General features: G+C 39.9%; 1 protein-coding gene across 1 annotated transcript in view; it reads right to left on the bottom strand.

The window, feature by feature from the left end:
• Positions 1 to 214: 214 nt before the first annotated feature.
• LOC126483688 (cysteine desulfurase, mitochondrial-like) overlaps positions 215 to 23,103 on the bottom strand; it is a 119,535-nt gene continuing 96,646 nt past the window's right edge. Inside the window, exons 7-10 of the mRNA XM_050106772.1 lie at positions 14,060 to 14,217; positions 11,948 to 12,086; positions 11,381 to 11,603; positions 215 to 416 (exon numbers count right to left, since the gene is read on the bottom strand). Of these exons, the coding sequence (XP_049962729.1) occupies positions 353 to 416; positions 11,381 to 11,603; positions 11,948 to 12,086; positions 14,060 to 14,217 (584 nt within the window). The 3' untranslated portion in view covers positions 215 to 352. The remainder of the gene's footprint in view (positions 417 to 11,380; positions 11,604 to 11,947; positions 12,087 to 14,059; positions 14,218 to 23,103) is intronic.

Genomic DNA, 23,103 nt, shown 5'->3' with positions numbered 1-23,103 from the left:
ATTTTTCCATGAATAAACTGGCTGTCTTGTCGCACAGTAGGACAAATGTATTTAAAATTATGGCAGTTACTTTCGAAACAATAACATTTTACTCACTTTTTTCCATCTGCCTCATTTTCATTTGCCTGCCCTACATCCATCAACATTAAGTGTACGTGGAATGGCAAAATATGGGCAAATATGTGTTGCCTCTACAACAGAACAGTAGGAACAATTGAACGATTTGCAGTTTTAATACATTAAATAATGAATTACACATATACATAATTTACAAAATTTCATAAATTTTTATTTTTCACACAGCACCTCCGTACAGCTGCACAGAAATGCTTGCGAAGTTCCTTCGCGCCTTTTAATGTTGAGACCACTTTATCTGCTTTAGATCCACACCTTCCTGAACCATTTCCCACAGAGGGCTGAAAAGAAGACAGTTTGATACATTATATGCATTTGTGAAAGTGGCATCAATTAATTAGTCAGAATGTTCGCATGATTGAGCCATACATCTGGATCTAGCCATATACAGGGTGCACATAAAGTCCGGGAACACTTTCAATTATTCGCTGTACAGATGTCATACATATTGCATTTTGAAGGGAAATTCTGAAAGTTTTTTTTTACAAACATTCGATATGTGAACCACGGGTGCCCCGGCAGACATAAATATGGTAATCAAATGTATGTCATACATAATCCACATTCATTTCACTCACACTGGAACGTCTGCTTCTCTTTGCCGGGCACCAGCAACCCGTCGTAACGAATTTGTTGTGAGAGTGGTAAATGGCCTTCCTTGTTAGTGGCTTCTTGCCATACTTGGTTCTAAACATCCGCTGAACAGCTATAACACACTATTTTCGTCCAACTCCAACACACAGAAAGCACGATCCACACCTGAACTCGCCATGTTTGCGACTAGTGCTTACTATCAACAAATTACGAAACTACGCTGTGGCAATATACACGAAAAAGAAACTTTCAGGGTTTCTCTTCAAAATGACATATGTATGATATCTGTACAATGTTTGGTTCTTGTGCAGTAAATAATTGAAACAGTTCTTGGACTTTATGTACACCCTGTACTTGTCTGCACTCTGCACTCATGCACAGGGATTCCTCATTGTCCACGTGTGTGTGTGTGTGTGTGTGTGTGTGTGTGTGTGTGTTTACTTTGCACTCTCATATGCACACCCGAGTGCCTTCCTCATTTACACTATCAAAAAACTTACAATACGCATACTAATATGACATACATGTGCCTGTGAAAAAGACACTTTATTTTTGCATGGCATTACTACATAATATTTATATTAAAAATTATGGTAAAGTAAGGATCCTTTCAGTGAGGAAACAATTTATTTACTGTCATCAAGCAATCTGGGTATCAGAAATGAGTGATTACATTGCTCCCAACTATGAAAAACTTTCAATACAACAGCATGCTGTACGAACTGACCAACACCCAGGTTTTCAGTTGCATAACTATCAGAAATATACCACAGATACTCCCACTTTTGAAACAAATCCAAATACCATGGTATTGTATTAGTAAAGAAAACAAACATGAAGAAAGTATAAAAGCGAGCAAAACAAATGACAGCAATACATTATACTTTGTAACACTTTTGCATCTTTTCAATGCGAAATGTCTGTCGATTCTTGAATGTTTACAGTAATACAGTGACAGGCTAAGATGTGATTTAATGGAACATTCCAATTAATTATTACAAGAGATAAATCAGCAATCTGATTTGGTAATGTGCATATATATATCTCAGCCCAGTTCACTTGATGCATATTAAATCATTTAAGAAACTTTCTTTACTGCAGTGTAATAAACAAAAGCTTAAGTTTACTGCTGAGGTGAGCTTTAATTTTGAACAAGTGTCCAACAGACATTCTCTGCAAATTAGTTTCCCAAAACTGGAAGTTTAATGGTTTCTCAGCTTTCTCGCGCTTCACGATCAGCTTAACCTTATTTTCACTACTTCAATCCCTTTTTCTTGTGCAATGAAAACTTAAGTAAGTATAATGGAAGGTGTAATGAAGAGAGCTGAAAATGAACACACACTTGCACACAACAAGTCCGAAGTATGTACAGGACCTTGGCATACATAATCCCATAATACAGGAATAATGCATAGTGAACTTATAGTATATCAAGTGACAGCTGTATCAGGGGATTTTGAAAGTGGAAGTGTAGACAATTCCCCCTCCCCCTCCATCTTCCAACCATTCTACCATTTTGCATATTTGTTTTAAGTAAGATAAAGATGGAGGGGGAGGGGGGGGGGAGAGAGAGAGAGAGAGAGAGAGAGAGAGAGAGAGAGAGAGAGAGAGAGAGAGAGAGAGAGAGAAATTGCTCAAAGACAAACAACTGAAGCATGGCAGGCATTTAAAAAAAAAAAACAGAAAAAAATGGTAATATTTCCAGCTCTTGGAATTCCAAATTTCACGAGGACGAAGAGAAAGAAGTGAAGCACTGGGAAAAACGTGGAAGGTGCACATGTGCTGTAGAGACAAGAAAGTGAACACATAATCCCAGATATTCATGGTCCTGGTAAAGAATCAGAAATAGCAATCAACTAACACGACATTCATCATAATCAAGAATGTCTAACAACTCTACTCTGTTTATTTCAATTTCAGCAACACACTAACTATGAAATAAGATGAATGTAAATCACTGAGTTGTTACACTTACTGCCAGTAGAAAAGATGTTGGCATTCTCCTATCACACAACACACAAAAATTCTTTTACAATTTTATCTGAAATTGGAGCCCACATTAAAATGGTCATATCATACTGTAACAGTTATCGTATGGTTTGCTGACAAAGCAATGTTAATTCCATAAGATTAATCTGTGGCAGCATAATCTAAAGAGCAGACTGCCCAAGTATTATAGCACTAATGTAATGAACAGACAAGCACATTATGACAGACAAGCACATTATGACAGACAAGCACATTATGACAGACAAGCACATCAAATTCACTAGCAATAAAATTATATACAGGGTGAGTCACTAACTATTGCCAGCAAGAATAATTCCAAAAGTATGATAGGAGCTGAAAAGTTTGTGGGACAAATGTAGCATGGGATAACGGGGGCCATAATATGACTATGACGGTTTTTTGTTGCTAGGTGGGGTCACATTAGAGATATGAAAGTCAACTTTTTTTTTAATTTTTTTTTAATGGGATGCTATAGTTTGGTACTTATTTTCTGATAGCGGCTATCAAGATGAATCCAATGATGCGTAACAGTAAGGTCTTTGAAGGTCAACAAAGGTCACAAATGTGACATGAATGACCATTTACAGAAGGTGTTCGAAGTGATGACCATTGGTATCAATGCAGTGCTGCAATCTTATCACCATGGATTGAGTGGTATTCCTTATCACATCGGCACTTATCAAAGCACATGCTCTGACAATTCTCTCTCAGCTATCTTCAGGTGTAGTTGGAACATCTTTATAAATAATGTCTTTTACGAATCCCCACAAGAAAAAATCTAGAAGCATCAAGTCTGGCGAACGAACCAGCCATGACTCATCTCCTCTGCATCCAATCCAACAATTGGCACATTTTTCGCTGATGGCTAGAAATGAGTTGCAGAGACAGACACTCATCGTGTTGATAACACATTCTGCTCTTTGTTCCTAAAGGTATTTCTTCCAATAACAGACCTAATGTTTCTTGCAAGAATGTGGTGTACTACCTACCATTAAGATTTCCTTCGATGAAAAAAGAGCCTATAATTCTGTCCTTCAGAATCCCATACCATACATTCACCGACCACGTTTTTTGGTGCGCAACTTGCCACAGCCAACGTCGATTTTCAGTTGCTCAATAATGCATGTTATGCAAATTAACATTTCCATGGTTTGTGAATGTAGCCTCATCAGTAAATAAAATAAAATTAATAAATGCGCCACCCCTCAGAATCTGAAGTTGAGCCCATTGGCAGAATTGAATGTGATGCATACAATCTGTACCAGTTAACTCTTGGTGGAGACTGATATGGTAAGGATGATATTTATACCAATGCCGAACACAAACAACACTACTCTGGCTCATGCCAGATTCCCTTGCAATTTGATGGTAACTAACACAAGGATCTCGAACCACAGTGCCAAGAGTACCAATTTCCGTTTCCTCGTTACTAAATTTCCTTTGTCAGATATGTTTCCGATGCATTAAAGATCCAGCTGTTCTCAATTTATCATACACATATTTAAATGTACGATGTGTAGGGTGAGTACTTTGAGGATATCGTTCAGTATATAGGTCTCTAGCTCTCACCGAATTTCGTTGCCATTCTCCGTAAATGAGAAGCACATTGACTTGTTCTTTGACGGAATACATCATTCACATTCAGTTGATTGGACGATACTAGTCTTATCGTTCCTATTAGTGTTATATTGCAAAACTGTCAAATTGTATTTACATGTCAATGGCACATTAGATGGATTCACCACATTCGATGAATATTTACTATGTGCACAATATAAGAGAGAGAATTGTCAGAGCTTGTGCTTCGATAAGTGCCGAAGTGATCAGGAATACCACTCGATCCATGATAAGAAGATTGCAGCACTGCATTGATACCAATGGTCATCACTTCGAACACCTTCTGTAAATGGATGTTCGTGCCACCTTTTTGACCTTCGCTGACCTTCAAAGACCTTATTGTTACATATCATTGTATTCACCTCGATAGCTGCTATAAGAAGGTAAGTACCAAACTATAACATCCCATTTAAAAAAACAAAGTTGACCTTCATATCTCTGATGCGACCCTACCTAGCAACAAAAAAAACAATGTCATATCATATCATGGCCCCCGTTGTCCCATGCAACATTTCTCTCTCAAACTTTTCAGCTACTATCATACATTCTGAGTTATTCTAGGTGGCATTAGTTAGTGTGAAAGTGTCACAGTACTCAGCAGAATATACAATTTCACACAGGTGATGGAGGGATAATAGGGTGGCCTGAATATTCTAGAGTAGCTCCTCTTCAGTGTGTATTCATTGGATAAAGTGAAGAACACTGCAAATTGTAGCAGACAAAATAGTTTATTATGTAGTCACACCTAACTTGTTTGAGAGCTGTGAACATCATGTATGTCTGTAGCAAAACCTACAAATTTTGATAGTGATAAATCTTAAAACTTTATCTTGGAAAACAGCAAAATGGCCAGCTAATGCCCTTACTGGGAGCCCTCATTCTACTTAAGTGAGTAAAAACTCCTGGTGCTTAAATATTCTACCAGTTACAACACTGGAAAGGAACCTTGATGGTTACTGGTGTCCTCCATCAACAGTTTTTTTACCTCAGACCCCAATACTCATCTGGCTACCATGTGACTGATGAATATTCATTTGAAGGGCTTCACTAGCTTAGGTTCAGAGAATAAAAATAAGGATTGTCTTACAAGCCCCTGTGGTAAATTCTGATACTCAAGCTAGTAGCAGACAAAATAGTTTATTATGTAGTCACACCTAACTTGTTTGAGAGCTGTGAACATCATGTATGTCTGTAGCAAAACCTACAAATTTTGATAGTGATAAATCTTAAAACTTTATCTTGGAAAACAGCAAAATGGCCAGCTAATGCCCTTACTGGGAGCCCTCATTCTACTTAAGTGAGTAAAAACTCCTGGTGCTTAAATATTCTACCAGTTACAACACTGGAAAGGAACCTTGATGGTTACTGGTGTCCTCCATCAACAGTTTTTTTACCTCAGACCCCAATACTCATCTGGCTACCATGTGACTGATGAATATTCATTTGAAGGGCTTCACTAGCTTAGGTTCAGAGAATAAAAATAAGGATTGTCTTACAAGCCCCTGTGGTAAATTCTGATACTCAAGCTGGTCTACACATGACACACAAAAATCCAACTAGGACTAGACAAACGCTTTGAAAAACTGTAGCATTCATAATCTGTATGCATTTCCGATTTTTTCATTGAGATACTTTGGACATATTAAAGCATTCACTTTTTTTTTTTATGTTCATCTAATGAAGTTAGTATTTAAGCCTTCCACCAAACATGAGGCCCAATAACATAGGTGATACATTATTTTGAAGGATGGTGGCATTAAAACATAGCTGTGGTAGATAAAGATTGCAATGGACACTGCTGAAATTGACAAACACGTTTTATCTAGTCAAAACATAAAATTTGTCTTTGTTTTCTGCTTGCCCACTCTCAGAAGCATCAACTATAATTCATGAGTTGAGACTGACAAGCTGGACGAGGACAGTAAATAAAAAAAAATCTTCAAGCAAGGAATGCTTTATTGGGGTCATCACCACACCTCTGAAGGACTCAAATTTGCATGTCTCTTATTCAGTAACGGAACACTCACTCTTCAATGAAGAAATACAATGACATGACAACTATGCAGTGATACATACCACTCTAGAATAGTAAAGTGTATCACTGCATCTTCTTACTGACAAATGATACTTGCATTGCAAACGAAAAGTATCAAATCTTCAGGTACAGGTATTGTGTAGAGTTGAGATTTTTAATTGCATGTGGTGAGCCATATCAAGGGACAACATATGTCTTTAATAAGGGACAGCAATTGCAGCAACTTCACGAGAGGAAATACCTGCTCGGATGTGAACATTTTTCCATGGATCGTCGGCTGCCTTGAGGATGCACAAACTTATAAAGGTTTATATTAGTGTGCGTGCATGCGTGCCAGAGAGAGAGAGAGAGAGAGAGACGAGAGAGAGAGAGAGAGAGAGGGGGGGGGGGAGGGGGGGGGGGAGCTCAGTATATGTGTTATTAATTCAACTTGGACTTCATATGTTACTTTGTTGAAGTTTAACGTGTGGTGTAGTTTTCCTTATTTGCACGCAAGCTTTGGCAAACAAGTAGTCTGATTAACCTTAGAAGATGTCATGGTCAGGAATAAAAGATAGAATTGTGCTAACTAAAGTGGAATGTCAACAAACTTCATTTGTGGTAGTTGTCACAGGACATGGGTCAAGTTTATTGTTGGAAGCGAAGAAGACACAAACTTTACAAGAGATTAATAAATACAAATAGTGATACAAGCAAGAAATATTAAACAAAAATTGATGAGGAAGATTACTGGAAGAAAGTATTTAAAAAAAAAAAAAAAAAAAAAAAAAAAAAAAAAAAAAAAAAAAAAGAATATATATATATATATATTCTACTTGAATAATGATTTATCACATTAGCTCAACTCAGGGGAGTCACTTTGTGTTACAATGCAACTGATAACTACCTTATTGCTAAATTTCAGTTACTATGGGGTACTTATCTAATTCCTGGAAGCTAAATCTTAAATGCTTGTTGTGAAGCAGTATTACCAGCTAATTTACCCTATAAGCTTCTCCTTACCGTAAGTAAACTCAAATTTCTCCTCATGTGCAGATATGGAAATAGAAGCTGACTAACAAAGGAATATATCAGGAGTTGGTGACCCAACTGCAAATAAGTGATTAGAGATGGAGCACAAGCCCAGAAAGTATAAAAAGGAAATACGAAGTCTCCTAGTCAAAGGAACTGCCACTCACCTTAGGTCTGTTTCAAATCAGTGTAGAAAGAGAACTGCTGCTGACAGTGACACCAAGTTTGTTTTTGATGTGGGACAATCGACATAGGGGGTGGGGGGAGGGGGTGGGGGGGGGGGGGTTGAACTGACAATTCTACCAATAGGTGGCACTGTAAACACCTTAACATAAATGGGGTCTGGTACAGACAAAAGAAATTGCAACACAATAGTTATGGTGTGAGTTGCGCATTATATCATTGGTTTTTAGGTGTCCTATGGTCAAAACTGCATAAAAAAGCAAAATGGCATTGTTTTTAATTGGCCTGGGGCCAAAATTGCATGAAAAGCAAAATACAATCAGTTTTCGAATTGTCATGAGACTGGCACACGACATGTTCACAAATGCTGTCCACCATTTCCTGCCACAAGATGAAATCAACATACAGCATATTCCTCAACAGATTGGAAGATCTCAGGGGATGTCACATGCACAAAGCGCGTCTTCAATTCATCTACATTTGTAATTGAAGCACTGAACACATCATATTTCACATAACCCACAGCCAGGAGTCACAAGATTAATATCAGGTGAGCTGGATGGCCAGGCTGTAGGGAAATAACAGATGATAATCTTCGCATTTCTGAAGTGCCTCTGCAGCAGCTGCTTGACTAGCTGTGCAGTGTGTGGAGGATCGGCATCTTTCCTAAAAATGATCCTCTCCACACATACACACAGCTGATGGGTTGGAATGATGTTAGCGTGGAGTGGGGGGCGGGGGGGGGGGGGGGGGCACACACACCGTGAGTGCAGATTCCCCATTGCCCTTATTCTGCAATTCTGTGTATTCTTTGCCCTTTGAGATGCAACTGGGCTTTTTATGTCCAGAAAATGTTCCATGACCATTCACTGTCCATATCCATGTGAGCAAGAAATTCCAGAGCGAACATTTGTCTTGCAGACAGGTCAACAGGAAGCAACTCCTGAACATGGGTGATTTTTTATGGATAGGAATAGTGGATGTTTCATCTGATTTTATGCCCTGCACTTGCAGGCAGGCCTTACATTCAGGCACTTCACCACAAGCTGTATGTTTGCACACTACAGCTCGACCCCTGCTATACTGATGTGGCCACACCTTTGACAGATGTTGGATCAATTGCTTTCCTCTTACTGCCACATTGTGCTTCAAAAGAATCTGTCTTTCTGAATTTTGTAATCATTTTCTCCAGACCCTTAGCAGACATCAGACCAATGCCTTTTCTCATACCCTTGGGTGCCCGAAACTTCTGCATGGCTCCTGCCGCACAGTCACCATTCCTGTAAAAGAGCTTCACCAGCAGTGCACGACCCTCCTTGCAGACAGTCATGTTAGGCATCTCTGACACAAACTGAGAAACAGCCACGTCCCACACATCTATTGGTGTGTATATTTTGATGGTTACAGCCCCATCTACGTATCAATTTTCTTTATTTTTCCTCCCACGACATTCCCCCCTGCATCAGTAATATGCTGCTTAAATCTGACATTGTTCTGAGCAGTGATTCTCTTTCTAGAGTGTTTTGAAACTGGAACTTTATTATGGGTGCCCTTTATTATAAACATCCTAAAATAAAAATTGTAAAAATGGCAAAAAGTCACATAGGCAATTTGTTAGTTTTTGTACTTAAGGTACTCAAAGAAAGCAAACTGGATGGATAGTTAAAGAAAGCAAAATGGTTCAAATGGCTCTGAGCACTATGGGACTTAACATCTTAGGTCATCAGTCCCCTAGAACTTAGAACTACTTAAACCTAACTAACCTAAGGACATCACACACATCCATGCCCGAGGCAGGATTCGAACCTGCGACCGTAGCAGCCCCGCGGTTCCGGACTGCAGCGCTAGAACCGCACGGCCACTGCGGCCGGCTAAAGAAAGCAAATCAGAGGTAAAAATGCCCTGCAATGCTTTTGATGAACTAGCTAGAGTCTTCAAATCTCATCATGTGATGCATCTGAAATAGAAAGTCTACAATGAGTTCGTACTACGTGTTTTGATGGTGAGAAAGGGACAGAAAAACCACTCAACAACTGCAGTCCATTAAGCGTCCAACTGAAATGGATGTCAACAAGACATTCACCCAAGCAAATGGCTGTTACCAATGAAATTATCTGGACCAATGACGTTACCTGCTGGATTCCACAACCTAATGGAATGTGTGTTGGTGATAGGAAACATGCAGGAGTAACATAGAGACTTATGGTTAAAGACTGTATTGCAAGGAGAAATCTGGAGAAGCTCTTGACTGAACAGTGAAATTATTATTGTTGACAACAATTATGAAAATAATTGTTGTTAATAATAATAATAATTAATAACAACAATGTTTGTAATATTTCATATTGACCATTTCTGTCAAATTGAAGGAGGCTGTCCGAGCCAACACATTCTATAGCAATGTATTTCTATGTCTTTTCAGTTTCTTGTACCAGTGAAGGTTGAACCAAGAATGGAAGTACTTTCTGTTATTTATCTCATTTATAACAATGACTGAGGCATTTCAATCATTTATCATAAGCTTGGTCTTCCTCTTATTAATGTTCAATCTGTAGAACTGCCTTTACTCTTTTAATTCTGTTGATGAACCATTATATTTCTCATGATGTTCGAGAAGGAAGTGTTTGCACTGATTTGTCTGCCAGTTAGTCCCTATTAAAACTCATTTCTAAAATATCTTTTCATTAAGACTGCTGTACAAAAATAAAAAGTTCAAAAAGGAATATTATTTCTACTGTCTCTTATATTTATTGTGTGTCAGTGTCATGGAAAATTAAATCTGCTAATCTGGCAAGATGCAGTTGTCCAAGTTTGACACCGTACCCACTAGTCCATAGTAGTACACAGTGGCAAATGGCAAGACAATGTTTCCGATGTGACATCACTGTCATCTACAGTTGCTGCTGATAAATACAACTTGCCACCTCTGGGCTAATTTGGTAAAGGATGGAGAAAGGAACTGACATGGGGAGAAAGTGGGTCAAGGGCAATGCCATTGGGATTAAAGGATCAACTGTATGTTGGAGAAAGAGTTCTGACCTAGAATGCAATTAAGGAAAAATGGTGATAGGAATGCTGTAAGGCTGGATCAGGATGTTTCATAGGAATGCTTGTTGTTAGAGTAACCCTGTGGATAATGTGAGATGATTTTAGGGGAGATATCCTTCATTTCTGGGTGTGACAAGAGGTAATTTATGCCCTTGTAGATGGTGAAGTTCAGTTCACTGAAGATGTGCCATACAAGGTAAGAAAGAATTTTAAAGACTGGTATTTTAATGTGATAGGATGGTAGTTACTGAAGCGGAGGTATCATAGGTGACCGATGAGTAGGATGAGGACAGAGATTTTTATGGAACTGTCAGAGCTGATGTTGCTCTAAAGAGGAACAGTTAAACAGATTTTTAAAAGTGTTAACAGTATGGAGGACTAAGTACAGAATCTTTCTGAAATGTCTTCAGATCATGGAGTGCGTCTGAACAAAGAGGTTTGGGATCTTGGGTGGCTAGTAATGATTTGTATCACAATATAAATAATTTTTGTATTTAAAGGCACTATTAGAAAATGATAATACTGTGTGCACCTACAATGTGATACCAATTTGTTGTTTCCATACTGCTGTCCTACGATATTTGGCACTTTATGGTATGCATACGATATAGTGCATAGCAACACACTTAACATTACAGTTATGTTTGATTTTTCATATCACAAGGTTTCCTTTATAAATGTATTGTGATGTAATAAATAATGAAGTTAGAACAAGACAAAGAAATTTTCTCAATGAAAATTGGATACCTCATCTCCCGTAATCTGGTAACATGTTTAATTGTTAGGTCTGCTGTATAATCAGTCTCTTCCATTGATGTAAAACGGCCAAAGCCAAATCGAATGGATGAGTGAGCCAGATCTTCATCTGTACCAATGGCACGCAAGACGTAGGATGGTTCAAGGGAGGCTGACGTACACGCACTACCACTAGACAGTGCAACATCTTTCAGAGCCATTAACAGTGACTCTCCTTAAATATAAATAAATAAACACACATTAAAAATCATGGAAATCATCATCATCATCATTATAATTATTTTACTGATTCAAGCACACAATGTAGGCTGTCCAAACTCCCCAAACACACAATTAAGTGCTCATCAATCAATGTCAATCCAATAGTGAACAGTCAGCATATGCCTTCAAGGAAAACATAATTTAAAGAATGAATTCAAAGTTAATAAACTGTAAAATCAAACTTCACTCATAGAACATAGTAAAAGTAATTTCCCAAAGGTATGACAGATAATTTGGAAACCTTCTTTATTAACCAATAAATTTTATAAATAACATGAAATGGTTTATTTTGCATACCTTCGACATAAGCAAATGACAAGTTAACACATCCAGGATAAGAACTGACAGGATCCCCATTCCGAACAACATGGGTCAGATTATTAAAAATTTTGTCCAACAGACGTTGTGATAACATCGTGATCCATTTGTGGTCATACTGGAAACATAGCCAACCAACAACATAAATCATTCTAAGATCAACAAGTACACAAGGCAAACACAGAACTAATAGTGACTAAGCACACACCACACCAGAAATGATGGCCAAACCAAAACACACTAAAAGAGAAAAATTAGACCAAAATAATGTGCACCAGGGGTGTGAAAGACAGGAGGCCCGGATTGGGGAGAGAGGTGGTTGGGGATAGGGTGAGGGGCGGTGTTGGAGAGGGGCAGGGGGAAAGTGTGTTGGAGAGGGGCAGGGGGATAGTGTGTTGGAGAGGGGCAGGGGGATAGTGTGTTGGAGAGGGGCAGAGGGAAAGAGTGGGGAGGGGAGGGGGAGGGGGGGGGGGGGGGAAAACAGAGCATTGTGGAGACACGAGTTGTGGGGAGTGAGAGAAGATGAGGCAGGGGGGACTGCCAATAGGTACCCATCACTGTCTGGTCTTAATTTGTACTAGATTATTTGTCTTACATTCCTCCCCACAGACTTCCTGTGCCATTTTCTAATTAAATTCTGCATTAAGTTTTCTCTGTGCGTACATCAGTGTGATATTTTACCTTTAACATATTTTTAAATTGTTTTCCTTTTTATTATTGCCACCACCACCAATCAATCACTTCAGCCTCTTCATTTCAGAAGTATTAATTTCTGAATATTTCCTAAAAATTCCTTCTCTTCATGTATATTTACATTTTGTTAATTTATTACAAGAAATGTCACTGAACTTCAGCTTTCAATTTGGACTGTTAATTATAAATTGCTCAATACAATATTCCCCTTGAATTTCATTTCTGGTTGTTAATCTGTTCCTGTTTTCCACTCTTTTCTGTAACTGTATCTTTTGAGCAGAGTGTAAAATTCCTTCAGCACATATGTATGTATCTTCTCTTTTGGTGTCTCAGTGCTCTTACACACCACAGTCCACAAGCTGGAGGTGCAACAAATATCACTTGGCATTATTTCATTTAGTGTATACAGGACAAATGAGAATAATCTGAATGCTACTGTTAAAGATTGATTCCTCGGGTTGAATGGTTCCATCTCAGCCTACAAATATCAGCAGTTTCAATCAGCCTTCTACATTGGTATAAATACCACCAAGTTATAAGTTAGGATGAATAGGCATAAACAGATGATATATACTGGTAAACCCACAATAACCCATTGCAGTGCATGCACTACAGCATGACAGTTGTTACTTTGGTGCCTGTTTTGCCACATGTGACATTTGGATTCTCCCTCCTGACACCGGTTTCTCAGAATTCCACATCTGGGAACTGGCTTTACATGTTCTTGGTTCTTACCTCCCACCTGGACTAAATTTATGTTAATTTCTGTGGTCTCAGAATTTGCTTTCAGTAACATGTATTTTTATTCCCTCATTTTTATTTTCCTCTACTTTTCCCCATTCCCTCATCTACTTCCATGTACAATGCACTCAGCTTTACACACTTAATTATTACTTAATAAAGTTTCTTCAATAATCTCCAACTTGCTAACTACCCTATCTCACACCCATTAGTTCTCAGGTTTTCAAATCTCATCCAGTGCATGCACCATAATGTATCTTTTCCTCTTTTCCTGTCCAGTAAGTCTCCCCAGACCTGGGGTTCTGGGTAACTTTTAATGATTTCCATCTGCCAAATGTCATCAGTCCTCGTCCTCCATCCCTCTTCCTTCCCCTCCAACACTACTTCTGTCAGGAGGAGGATTCAGTGGTCTGAAAGATCAGATGTTTCCACTTCTTTTATGTGTTTTCTCCTGCCACTACTTGATGAGTATCTCTTCATATTGTAGATTAATTGCTGTGTAATAGAGTGACTAAAGTGATAAGCTTACATGTTTATTTGCCTGTTACACTCTTATTGAGACAACAGAATTACATTGTACACTTTTACTTTAAATAAACTGCTGCAAAATTTATTGTGCATGTATTAGTCTGTAATAGCAGCATGTAATATAATTACATCCATTTCCCTCATGGCAACTTCACAAGCTGCACCAAGACCCACAGCTAATGGAGCAGGAACAGTGCCACTGCGTATGCCCCGCTCTTGACCACCTCCACTCTGTAAAGGTTCTATTCGCACTCTTGGTCGACGACGAATGTACAGAGCACCTACACCTGGAACCCAAAAGTAAAACAAAAACTGAATGATTATTTTGTAATGAGTAGAACTAAGTCTAATTCATTTACAAACATAATATTTTAATAATTGCTATGATCCAGCACGTAGTTACAGAATCCAAAATGAAATATACACTATTGTATACCTGTCTTGCATGTCACTGAACTCTCATTGAAACTCTAAACCAGTTTGGCAGTAATGCAATACGAGTTAGTTTTTTAAATTGCAGCAGTACTATTAGGAATAGATCAGAAGACTGGTTTATATTCAACCCTTCCTAATCAGTGAAAACAACCAGGAAACATTGCAGGCCTGACTGTTTCATTCTAGCTGTCTTCAATAGTTACAATGCTTTGGAGACCATGGATAAAAGCATTCAGATAATCCAAGAACTCTTGAAGCAGTGTGGTAGAACAGCACATAAGATGCAATTTAAGAACAGAAAGAAAATTTTTGGGAAGACCAAGGTCTTAATGCTGGGTAGTAGTCAAGGGAGGGAAATGTCAGAAATGGTAATTACTCTCTGGGAAGTGATTACTAAGTACACAGGATTTTAAGCTAAGTGCAAATTTCAAAAATGTCATCCTGTGTATGTGTGTGTGGGGGGGTGGGGGGGGGGGGGGGGGTGCTCATGTGTGCTGGCATGTTCATGAATAATTTCTATGTATTTCTGAGGTTGAACATGACGAAGCTACTTTGTAGGCACCTTTCCCATAATTTCCCTTTTCCCTAAGTTTCAACAAGGAAGAAAGAATATCAGGGTTTAATAAGCTGCCAGTGTCATGTTTCCTTACTTTTCCCCCCTCAACAACACTCATCCCAACCACAATTCATTCCAAGGTTGAGTTTTTATTTTTAAGAAGTTTGTATAATGCTAAAGATTCAAGTGATGCAGTTTTGATCTCCATTCCCAAGAGAGAGAAAATTTTCCTGCCATGTCAGATGAATAATAAGTAATAGTATGTGTCAGGATGTGTTGTCGATTCAGCATTACTACTGAGAACTGTAAAATTGTAAGCAGTGCTCCGAAAAGATTTGTCAAAAACTGTCACTGAACAAAGTGTCCATTGGGAACAAGTGGAGCTCCTCTTAATACTTTCTTGAATGTCTTCATTGTTGAGGTGTTGATTATGATCATGTGGAAACTGGTTCTGGTCATTAGGCCTGTACGAGACATTTTTTCCAAAATTTTAACTGTCAGAGAAGTCTCGCTGTCTCTATATGCCATCCAAGACTCAGATTTTTTTTTAGCTTTGCTTTTAATTTCATTCTGTTAGTTTCAGAACAGTTTAAGAACTGAGTTGTACATCATATTAACCTAGCACTGAACTCACCTCTTCTCATTTAAGTCTGAGGGCATTAATAGGAAAGAGCAGCTTTATATAAGTCCAAATACTTTCAACTGGCACTGCTTCATTTACAGCTATTCTTCAGTCTATTGTGTGACACATGTGCTGGTACTTTACAATGGCCTGTAGAATTGTATTTGGCCACGAAATGTTTCTTTTTATGTGTAAATAAATTTAAGCCCCAAAACTAAAATAATTTATGTGAACCTAGATAAGAAACATTGTATTGTAGTATTAATTCCATGTATTGCCTTTAAATTGCCTTATAATGTAAAACTGTAATTCTTAAATGTGAAAGAGCAACACTATTTTTTAATTGGCAAATAATGCATCAGATACAGTGCAAAGGGCGTCAACCATCAAATGTGATCAGCCATGCCTCTTTAATATTTTTCCACTGAAGAGGCTTCCAGAACAAAAAGAGACAAGAAAAATTACAATAAAGTTGCCTTCAGTTGTCTGCTTGTATATAAACATGAGTTCTCTCTCTCTCTCTCTCGAAACGATTGCTCTCTCGAATGATTTTGTACCAAACAGTTATACTTGAAAGATATTTTCAAGGAGTGTTGTTGTTGTGGTCTTCAGTCCAGAGACTGGTTTGATGCAGCTCTCCATTCTACTCTATCCTGTCCAAGTAACTACTGCAACCTACATCCTTCTGAATCTGCTTAGTGTATTCATCTCTTGGTCTCCCTCTACAATTTTTACCCTTCACACTGCCCTCCAATACTGTAGTGGTGATCCCTTGATGCCTCAGGGCAGGTCCTACCAACCAATTCCTTCTTATAGTCAAGTTGTGCCACTAATTCCTCTTCTCCCCAATTCTATTCAGTACCTCCTCATTACTTACGTGATCTACCCACCTAATCTTCAGCCTTCTCCTGTAGCACTACATTTCGAACGCTTCTATTCTCTTCTTGTCTGAACTATTTATCGTCCACATCCATACATGGCTACACTCCATACAACTACTTTCAGAAAAGACTTTCTGACACTTAAATCTATACTTGATGTTAACAAATTTCTCTTTTTCAGAAATGCTTTTCTTGCCATTGCCAGTCTAAATTTTATACCCTCCCTACTTCAACCATCATTAGTTATTTTGCTCCCCACATAGAAAAACTCCTTTACTACTTTAAGTGTCTCATTTCCTAATCTAATTCCCTCAGCATCACCAGATTTAATTTGACTACATTCCATTATCCTCATTTTGCTTTTGTTGATATTCATCTTATAGCCTCCTTTCAAGACACTGTCTGTTCTGTTCAACTGCTCTTCCAGGTCCTTTGCTGGCTCTGACAGAATTACAATGTCATCGGCAAACCTCAAAGTTTTTATTTCTTCTCCGTAGATTTTAATTCCTACTCCAAATTATTCTTTTGTTTCCTTTACTGCTTGCTCAGTATACAGATTGAATAACATCGGGGATAGGCTACAACCCTGTCTCACTCCCTTCCCAACCACTGCTTCCCTTTCTTGCCCCTCTTCTCTTATAACTGCCATCTGGTTTCTGTACAAATTGTAAATGGTCTTTCGCTCCCTGTATTTGACCCCTACCACCTTCAGAATTTGAAAGAGAGTAGTCCAGTCAACACTGCCAAAAGCTTTCTCTAAGTCTACAAATGCTAGAAACATGGGTTTGCCTTTTCTTAATCTATCTTCTAAGGTAAGTCATAGGGTCAGTATTGCCTTGAGTGTTCCAACATTTCTACGGAATCCAAACTGATCTTCCCCTACGTTAGCTTCCACCAATTTTTCCATTCACCTGTAAAGAATTAATGTCAGTATTTTGCAGCCATGACTTATTAAACTGTTAGTTCAGTAATTTTCACACCTGTCAACACCTGCTTCTTTGGGATTGGAATTATTATATTGTTCTTGAAGTCTGAGAGTATTTCCCCCGTGTCATACATCTTGCTCACCAGACAGTAGAGTTTTGTCAGGGCTGGCTCTCCCAAGGCTATTAGTAGTTCTAATAGAGTGTTAACTATTCATTCATATAAATGTACTGTCAATATATGAATAACTGTTATTGTTTACGAATGTTTCATTTCAACAACATTAACCTTCCCTGCCAATTTTTCCATATTTCAGCTATGAGAACTGCAAGACTGCCAAAATATCATTTGCTGGCCGCTGCCAAACATCATTGATGTTCGGATTTGTAACAGCCGCTCGTGCATTCCTGAGATTTGTTAAGCCGATCTGTAAACACAGTTTCCGGGCAACACTTCTGTGCATAACGCACAATATTAATGATCAGCATATGGCCAACAAACAATGTGCGCAGTCAGTCCACTCCACGGTATCAAAGCAAGTTAAACAAAATATTGAATTATTAATTTTCCCTCTCTTAGTGGTAAATTTATCTGTGCCATGTGATAACTTAAACTTTTTTTTTTCATTTCTCTTTCTTTCCTTGGCTGCTTCTTTTAATTAGTGGTACTCCAGTTAATTTCCTGTTATCAAAATTTTTTTCAATTACCACTATAGAGTGCCACACAAAATAGAGAAAACTTTTCATTTTTGAAAATAATCAATCTACTATTAACATATGTCTCATTACGTTTCCAGTTTTCTCCAAAGAGCAACTTACTGATTGTCCCTGTGGCCTGTTTTGAGGAAGAGGGGGAAGGGTCCCGCTGAGTCAGTTTGTTTATAGGACTATAAGACGATGGTTGGTCAGTAAGATAGGTCATACATATTCAGATTAGTTTTATTGTGTCTGTCAACTAGAGGCCACTTTAAGATGTCAATAAATCATTTTTTATGTTTTGTTTTCTGCATCTCATCATCCCAAATAGCTCCACCACAAAAAGAGGAAGCAATTCATAGCACAGGCCCAAAGGTACACATTTACCATTTAATACATCACGCTGTTTACATATTTTGTCTCCTGAGGAAATAATGTGTGTTCAAGTAAGTACACTAAAGAAGTGTACATCACAAGGAAGAAAGGGAAAAAAAACTGATATTAAGGTAGGAAATGACAATCTCTAATACCAGTGTCAAATGCTAAAACTACTGTTTAAAATTCCAACATGAGAATCAAGTTCTATGTTAGTGGCAAAGTGAAATAAGGCCACTTTGTAGAATATTTATTGCTATAGTACCATTAGGTATCATATGCCAGAAGTGGCTAGAGTTGGAAGTAAGTAAAACTGCTTACTTCAAAGTCATTCAAGTACAAAGAAAGTTAGCCACTTCAAAAATGAACATTCTTTCTCCCAGGCTACAGATCAGAATACACTAGAGCATGAGAAAGTGAGGAAAATAGCTGATTAAAATTGTCAGTCTTTTGAATTTTCATGCCTACATTTGGAAAGAATGGCAGAAAGAGAGAAAACACAGTTTCGGCATACTGACATTGAACGGGGACAGGACTAGGAACAAAAAAACTCACTGGCTGATCCTATCAAAACAAGAGTTAATAACATTTGCCACACAGCACTGGTAACCACCGTAGCTTGAAGTTTCAAACTCCACACTCAAAATTACTATTAAAATTATTATAAAGATAAATAGCATAACAAATTTTCATTTTACATATGGAGAAAATACCGTATTTACTCGAATCTAAGCCGCACCTGAAAAATTAGACTCGAAATGAAGGAAAAAAATTTTTCCCTAATCTAAGCTGCACCTGAAATTTGAGACTCGAAATTCAAGGGAGAGAAAAGTTTTAGGCCACACCTCCAAATCGAACCAAAGTTGGTCCATTGTAATATGAGACACAACTGAGGTCGAATGAAGGACGATACAGCTACAATAGTTTGGTTTGAGTCATAAGCTTAGCGGTTAACCTTTACCAGGTAGCCATTGCTATGCGTTAGGCGCTCTGTCCGTATTTGTACGGGTACCCTTCCTTTTTCAAGCGCTTCGTTTGGTTTGAATCGATTGCTTATTTTTCTTTGATCTGATAAGTGCTGTTCTCTTTGTTACAGATGTTTACGTCACTCTAAGCTGAAAATGCGTTATTGTACTGTGTAATGCATTGTTTGTCGCATTCTGATAATGTGTGTTTACGACCTGTCGCCGCTCACGGCATGGCTTGATTTTGTGCGCGCTACCGCCGCTTACGATAAAAAAAGAGACAGGAATTGTCTCATTAGCAAAACAATGGCAAGAGACTGCTATTTGTTGTTACTTACACTGCTGCTTTCTTTGATAATGATCAACAAGAACCAAATAATAGACTGCGTATGATAGAAGATGTTCTGAACGAGAATTTAGCTAAAATTTTTCGCTGTTTGAAAATCTTTGCAGACGCACTTCGTGGCCTCAGTACATGTCAAGAATCAAGAGGAAATGGCAGCGAAGAGCCGCTGGGTTAACTGAGTCCTTTGGGCAATGCAAAAGGTCCAGGCGAAGCCGGGGCCTACACGTACACTATGGAGGTGTACATGAATGGATCTCAAATATAGGTGGTAAAGGCAAGGACTCCAGTTTGGAAAGAAGGGACCAGACACGAACTGCAACTGGAACCCCTGACCTGGGCCGCAGATGCGGGAGATGAAGCGCCGAGGGTGGGAAAAGGAGACAGTGATTCGGATGCACAGGAGAACTACAAACGAGTGCAACGTAACTGGCGAGCAGCTTTGCATGCCCAACCTGTAATGGAGGGACTCCAGCCTCCACAAGGACACTGGTCACTGGACTCATCCTAAAAGCTCCTGTTGCTAGGCGAACACCACAGTGGTGCACTGGGTCGACTAAATGCAATGCTGAGGGCACCACCGAACCATAAACAAGATTCCCATAGTCAAGGTGGGATTGAACAAGGGCTCGGTAGAGCTGTAACAGCATAGAGCTATCTGCCCCCAGTTGGTGCTACTCAGGCAGCGGAGGGCACTGAGGTGTTGGCAGCACGTCTGCTTAAGCTGATGAAGGTGAGGAAGCCAAGTCAATGAAGCGGCGAAAACCGGTTCTAAGAATCAATATGTATGCACTACAGTGAGTTGATCATCATTGAGGTAAAGTTCTGGTTCTGGATGAATGGTACAATGCCGACGGAAGTGCATAACACATGACGTTGTGGCTGAGAACTGGAAACCATGGGCTAGAGCCAATGACTGTGCCTTGTGGATGGCTCCCTGTAGGCGCCGCTCAGCAACACCAGTTTTGGTGGAGCAGTATGAAATGCAGAAGTCATATGCATACAGAGGAGGTGAGACGGCCGGCCCTACAGCTGCTGCTTGACCATTAATGGCCACTAAAAATGGAGAGACACTCAATACGGAGCCCTCTGGGACCCCGTTCTTCTGGATATGGCGAGGGGGAACTATGGGAGGCACCAACTTGGACACGGAAAGTACAAAACAACAGGAAATTATGGATAAAAATCAGGAGCAGGCCTCAAAGACGCCACTCGTATAATGTGGAAGGATATGATGTCACCAGGTCGTGTCATACACTTTTTGTAAATCAAAAAAGACGGCAACCAGGTGTGGCGTCTGGAAAAGGCTGTTTGGATGGCAGACTTGAGGGATACAAGATTATCAGCGGTACAGCGACCCTGGCGGAAGCCGCCCTGACATGGGAGCCAGTAGACCACATGACTCCAGGACCCAACCCAACCGCTGACATACCATACATTCCAGGAGCTTACAAAGAACGTTGGTGAGGCTGATGCACTGTTAGCTATCCATGTCAAGCGAGCTTTTAGCAGGTTTGATCACCGGAATGATGGTGCTCTCCCGCTATTGCGATGGAAAGACCCCATTGCACCAGATCCGATTGAAGATGACCAGGAGATGTCACTTGTAGTCAGATGAGAGATGTTTAATCATCTGACTGTGGATCCAATCTGGCCCAGGAGTTGTGTTGGGGCAATGTGCAAGGGCACTGAGAAGCTCCACTCTGTAAATGGGGCACTACAGGATTCACTGTGGCATGCAGTAAACGAGAGGAGTTTCCCTTCCAGTCATCATTTGGGAGTGTGAAAGGCTGGCGGGGTAAAACTCCGACACAGAGGCTCGAGCATAGCGCTCAGCAAAGTGCTCGGCAATTGCGTTTGCATCGGTAGATAACACACCATTTATGTTAACACCAGGAACACCCGTTGGGGTCCGGTATGCGAAAACACGTTTGATCTTTGTCCAGACTTGGGAAGGTGATGTATGGCACCCAATGGTCGAGACATCTTTCCCAACACTCCTACTTCCGTTGTTTGATAAGTTGGCGAATGGAGCCTTTTAAAGGCTATGAGGTGCTCCAGGGAAGGGTGTTCCTTATGACGCTGTAGAGCTTACCAATGCTCCTTAGTTGTTTCAGCAACTTCCAGCAACCACCAAGGGACTGCCTGTTGCCGGGGGGACCCTAAAGAGCGAGGGATCATGTTTTCTGCCACAGAAACGATTGTTATAGTCACCTGTTCAACCATCACATCTATGTTACCATGTGGGGGAGATACAACGGTGACAGCAGAGATGGAAGTTTCCCAGTCCGCTTTGTTTAAAGCCCATCTGGGCAGGTGCCTGATGCTGGGGCAGTGACAGGAAGATGGGGAAGTGGTCACTACCACATAGATCGTCATGTGCTCTCCGGTAGATAGACGGGAGAAGGCCTGGGCTGCAAATTGATAAATCAATGGTCAAGTAACTACCATGAGCCACAATGAAATGTGTGGCAGCCGCAGTATTTAAGAGGCATCTCTGCCTCACCCAGTAAGCATGGTGCCACCCCACAAATGGTTATGGTCATTAATATCTCCCAAAAGTAGGAAAGGTTTAGGGACTTGATCAATCAGTGCAGCTAACACATTCAGGGTACTGCACCATCTGGAGGGAGATATACATTGCAGACAGTTATTTCCTATGTCATCCTTATTCTGACAGCCACAGCCTCAAGAGGAGTTTGAAGGGGCACGTGTTCACTACAGACTAAGTTTTTGACATAAACGCCAACTCCACCTCACACTCGATTAGAGTCGCTACAGTTCCTGTGGTACCCCTTTATAGCCACGGAGGGCAGGGGTCCACATTGCCGGGAACCAGGTTTCCTGGAGGGCAATGCAGAAAGCAGGTGTTGCTGTAGCTCAGCCAGGTGGTGGAAAAAATCGCTGCAATTCCACTGGAGGATGATGTGATTGTGAGACTGGAAAGGCATGGAACATTCAATGAGGCAGTTTATGCTTCAGGGTCACCTGCTGCCACCAACGTTTTGCCTGAGCAGTCTATAACCACTGCATCTGGGGCCCAGCAAGATCTAAGTCCTCAGCAGACGCCAGAATCTCCACTTCATCTGCAAACTTAGAGCTTGTAAGTAGCGGTGGTGTGGGTGCCACCGCAATTCCCTTGGTCTTGGAAAACTACTTTTTGGATTTCTCTCGCTGCTCCTTGGGTTCCCCTGGCTGGGAAGACTTCATTTATTCTGTCTCCGGGACTGAAGGTGAGCGTGAAGCACTACGACCAGCTGCTTTGGGCTCTTCAGCCACTGGTGGGTGTAATCTTTCCCACTAACAGAAACCTGGGAAAGGAGTAATCCAAGGGACCCCTTCCTAGCGAGAAGAGCCAAAGAAGACTTACACTTCTC

The sequence above is a fragment of the Schistocerca serialis genome, chromosome 6, assembly GCF_023864345.2.
Source record: "Schistocerca serialis cubense isolate TAMUIC-IGC-003099 chromosome 6, iqSchSeri2.2, whole genome shotgun sequence".
Lineage (NCBI taxonomy): Eukaryota > Metazoa > Arthropoda > Insecta > Orthoptera > Acrididae > Schistocerca > Schistocerca serialis.
This window is presented reverse-complemented; position numbering and strand designations above follow the sequence as displayed.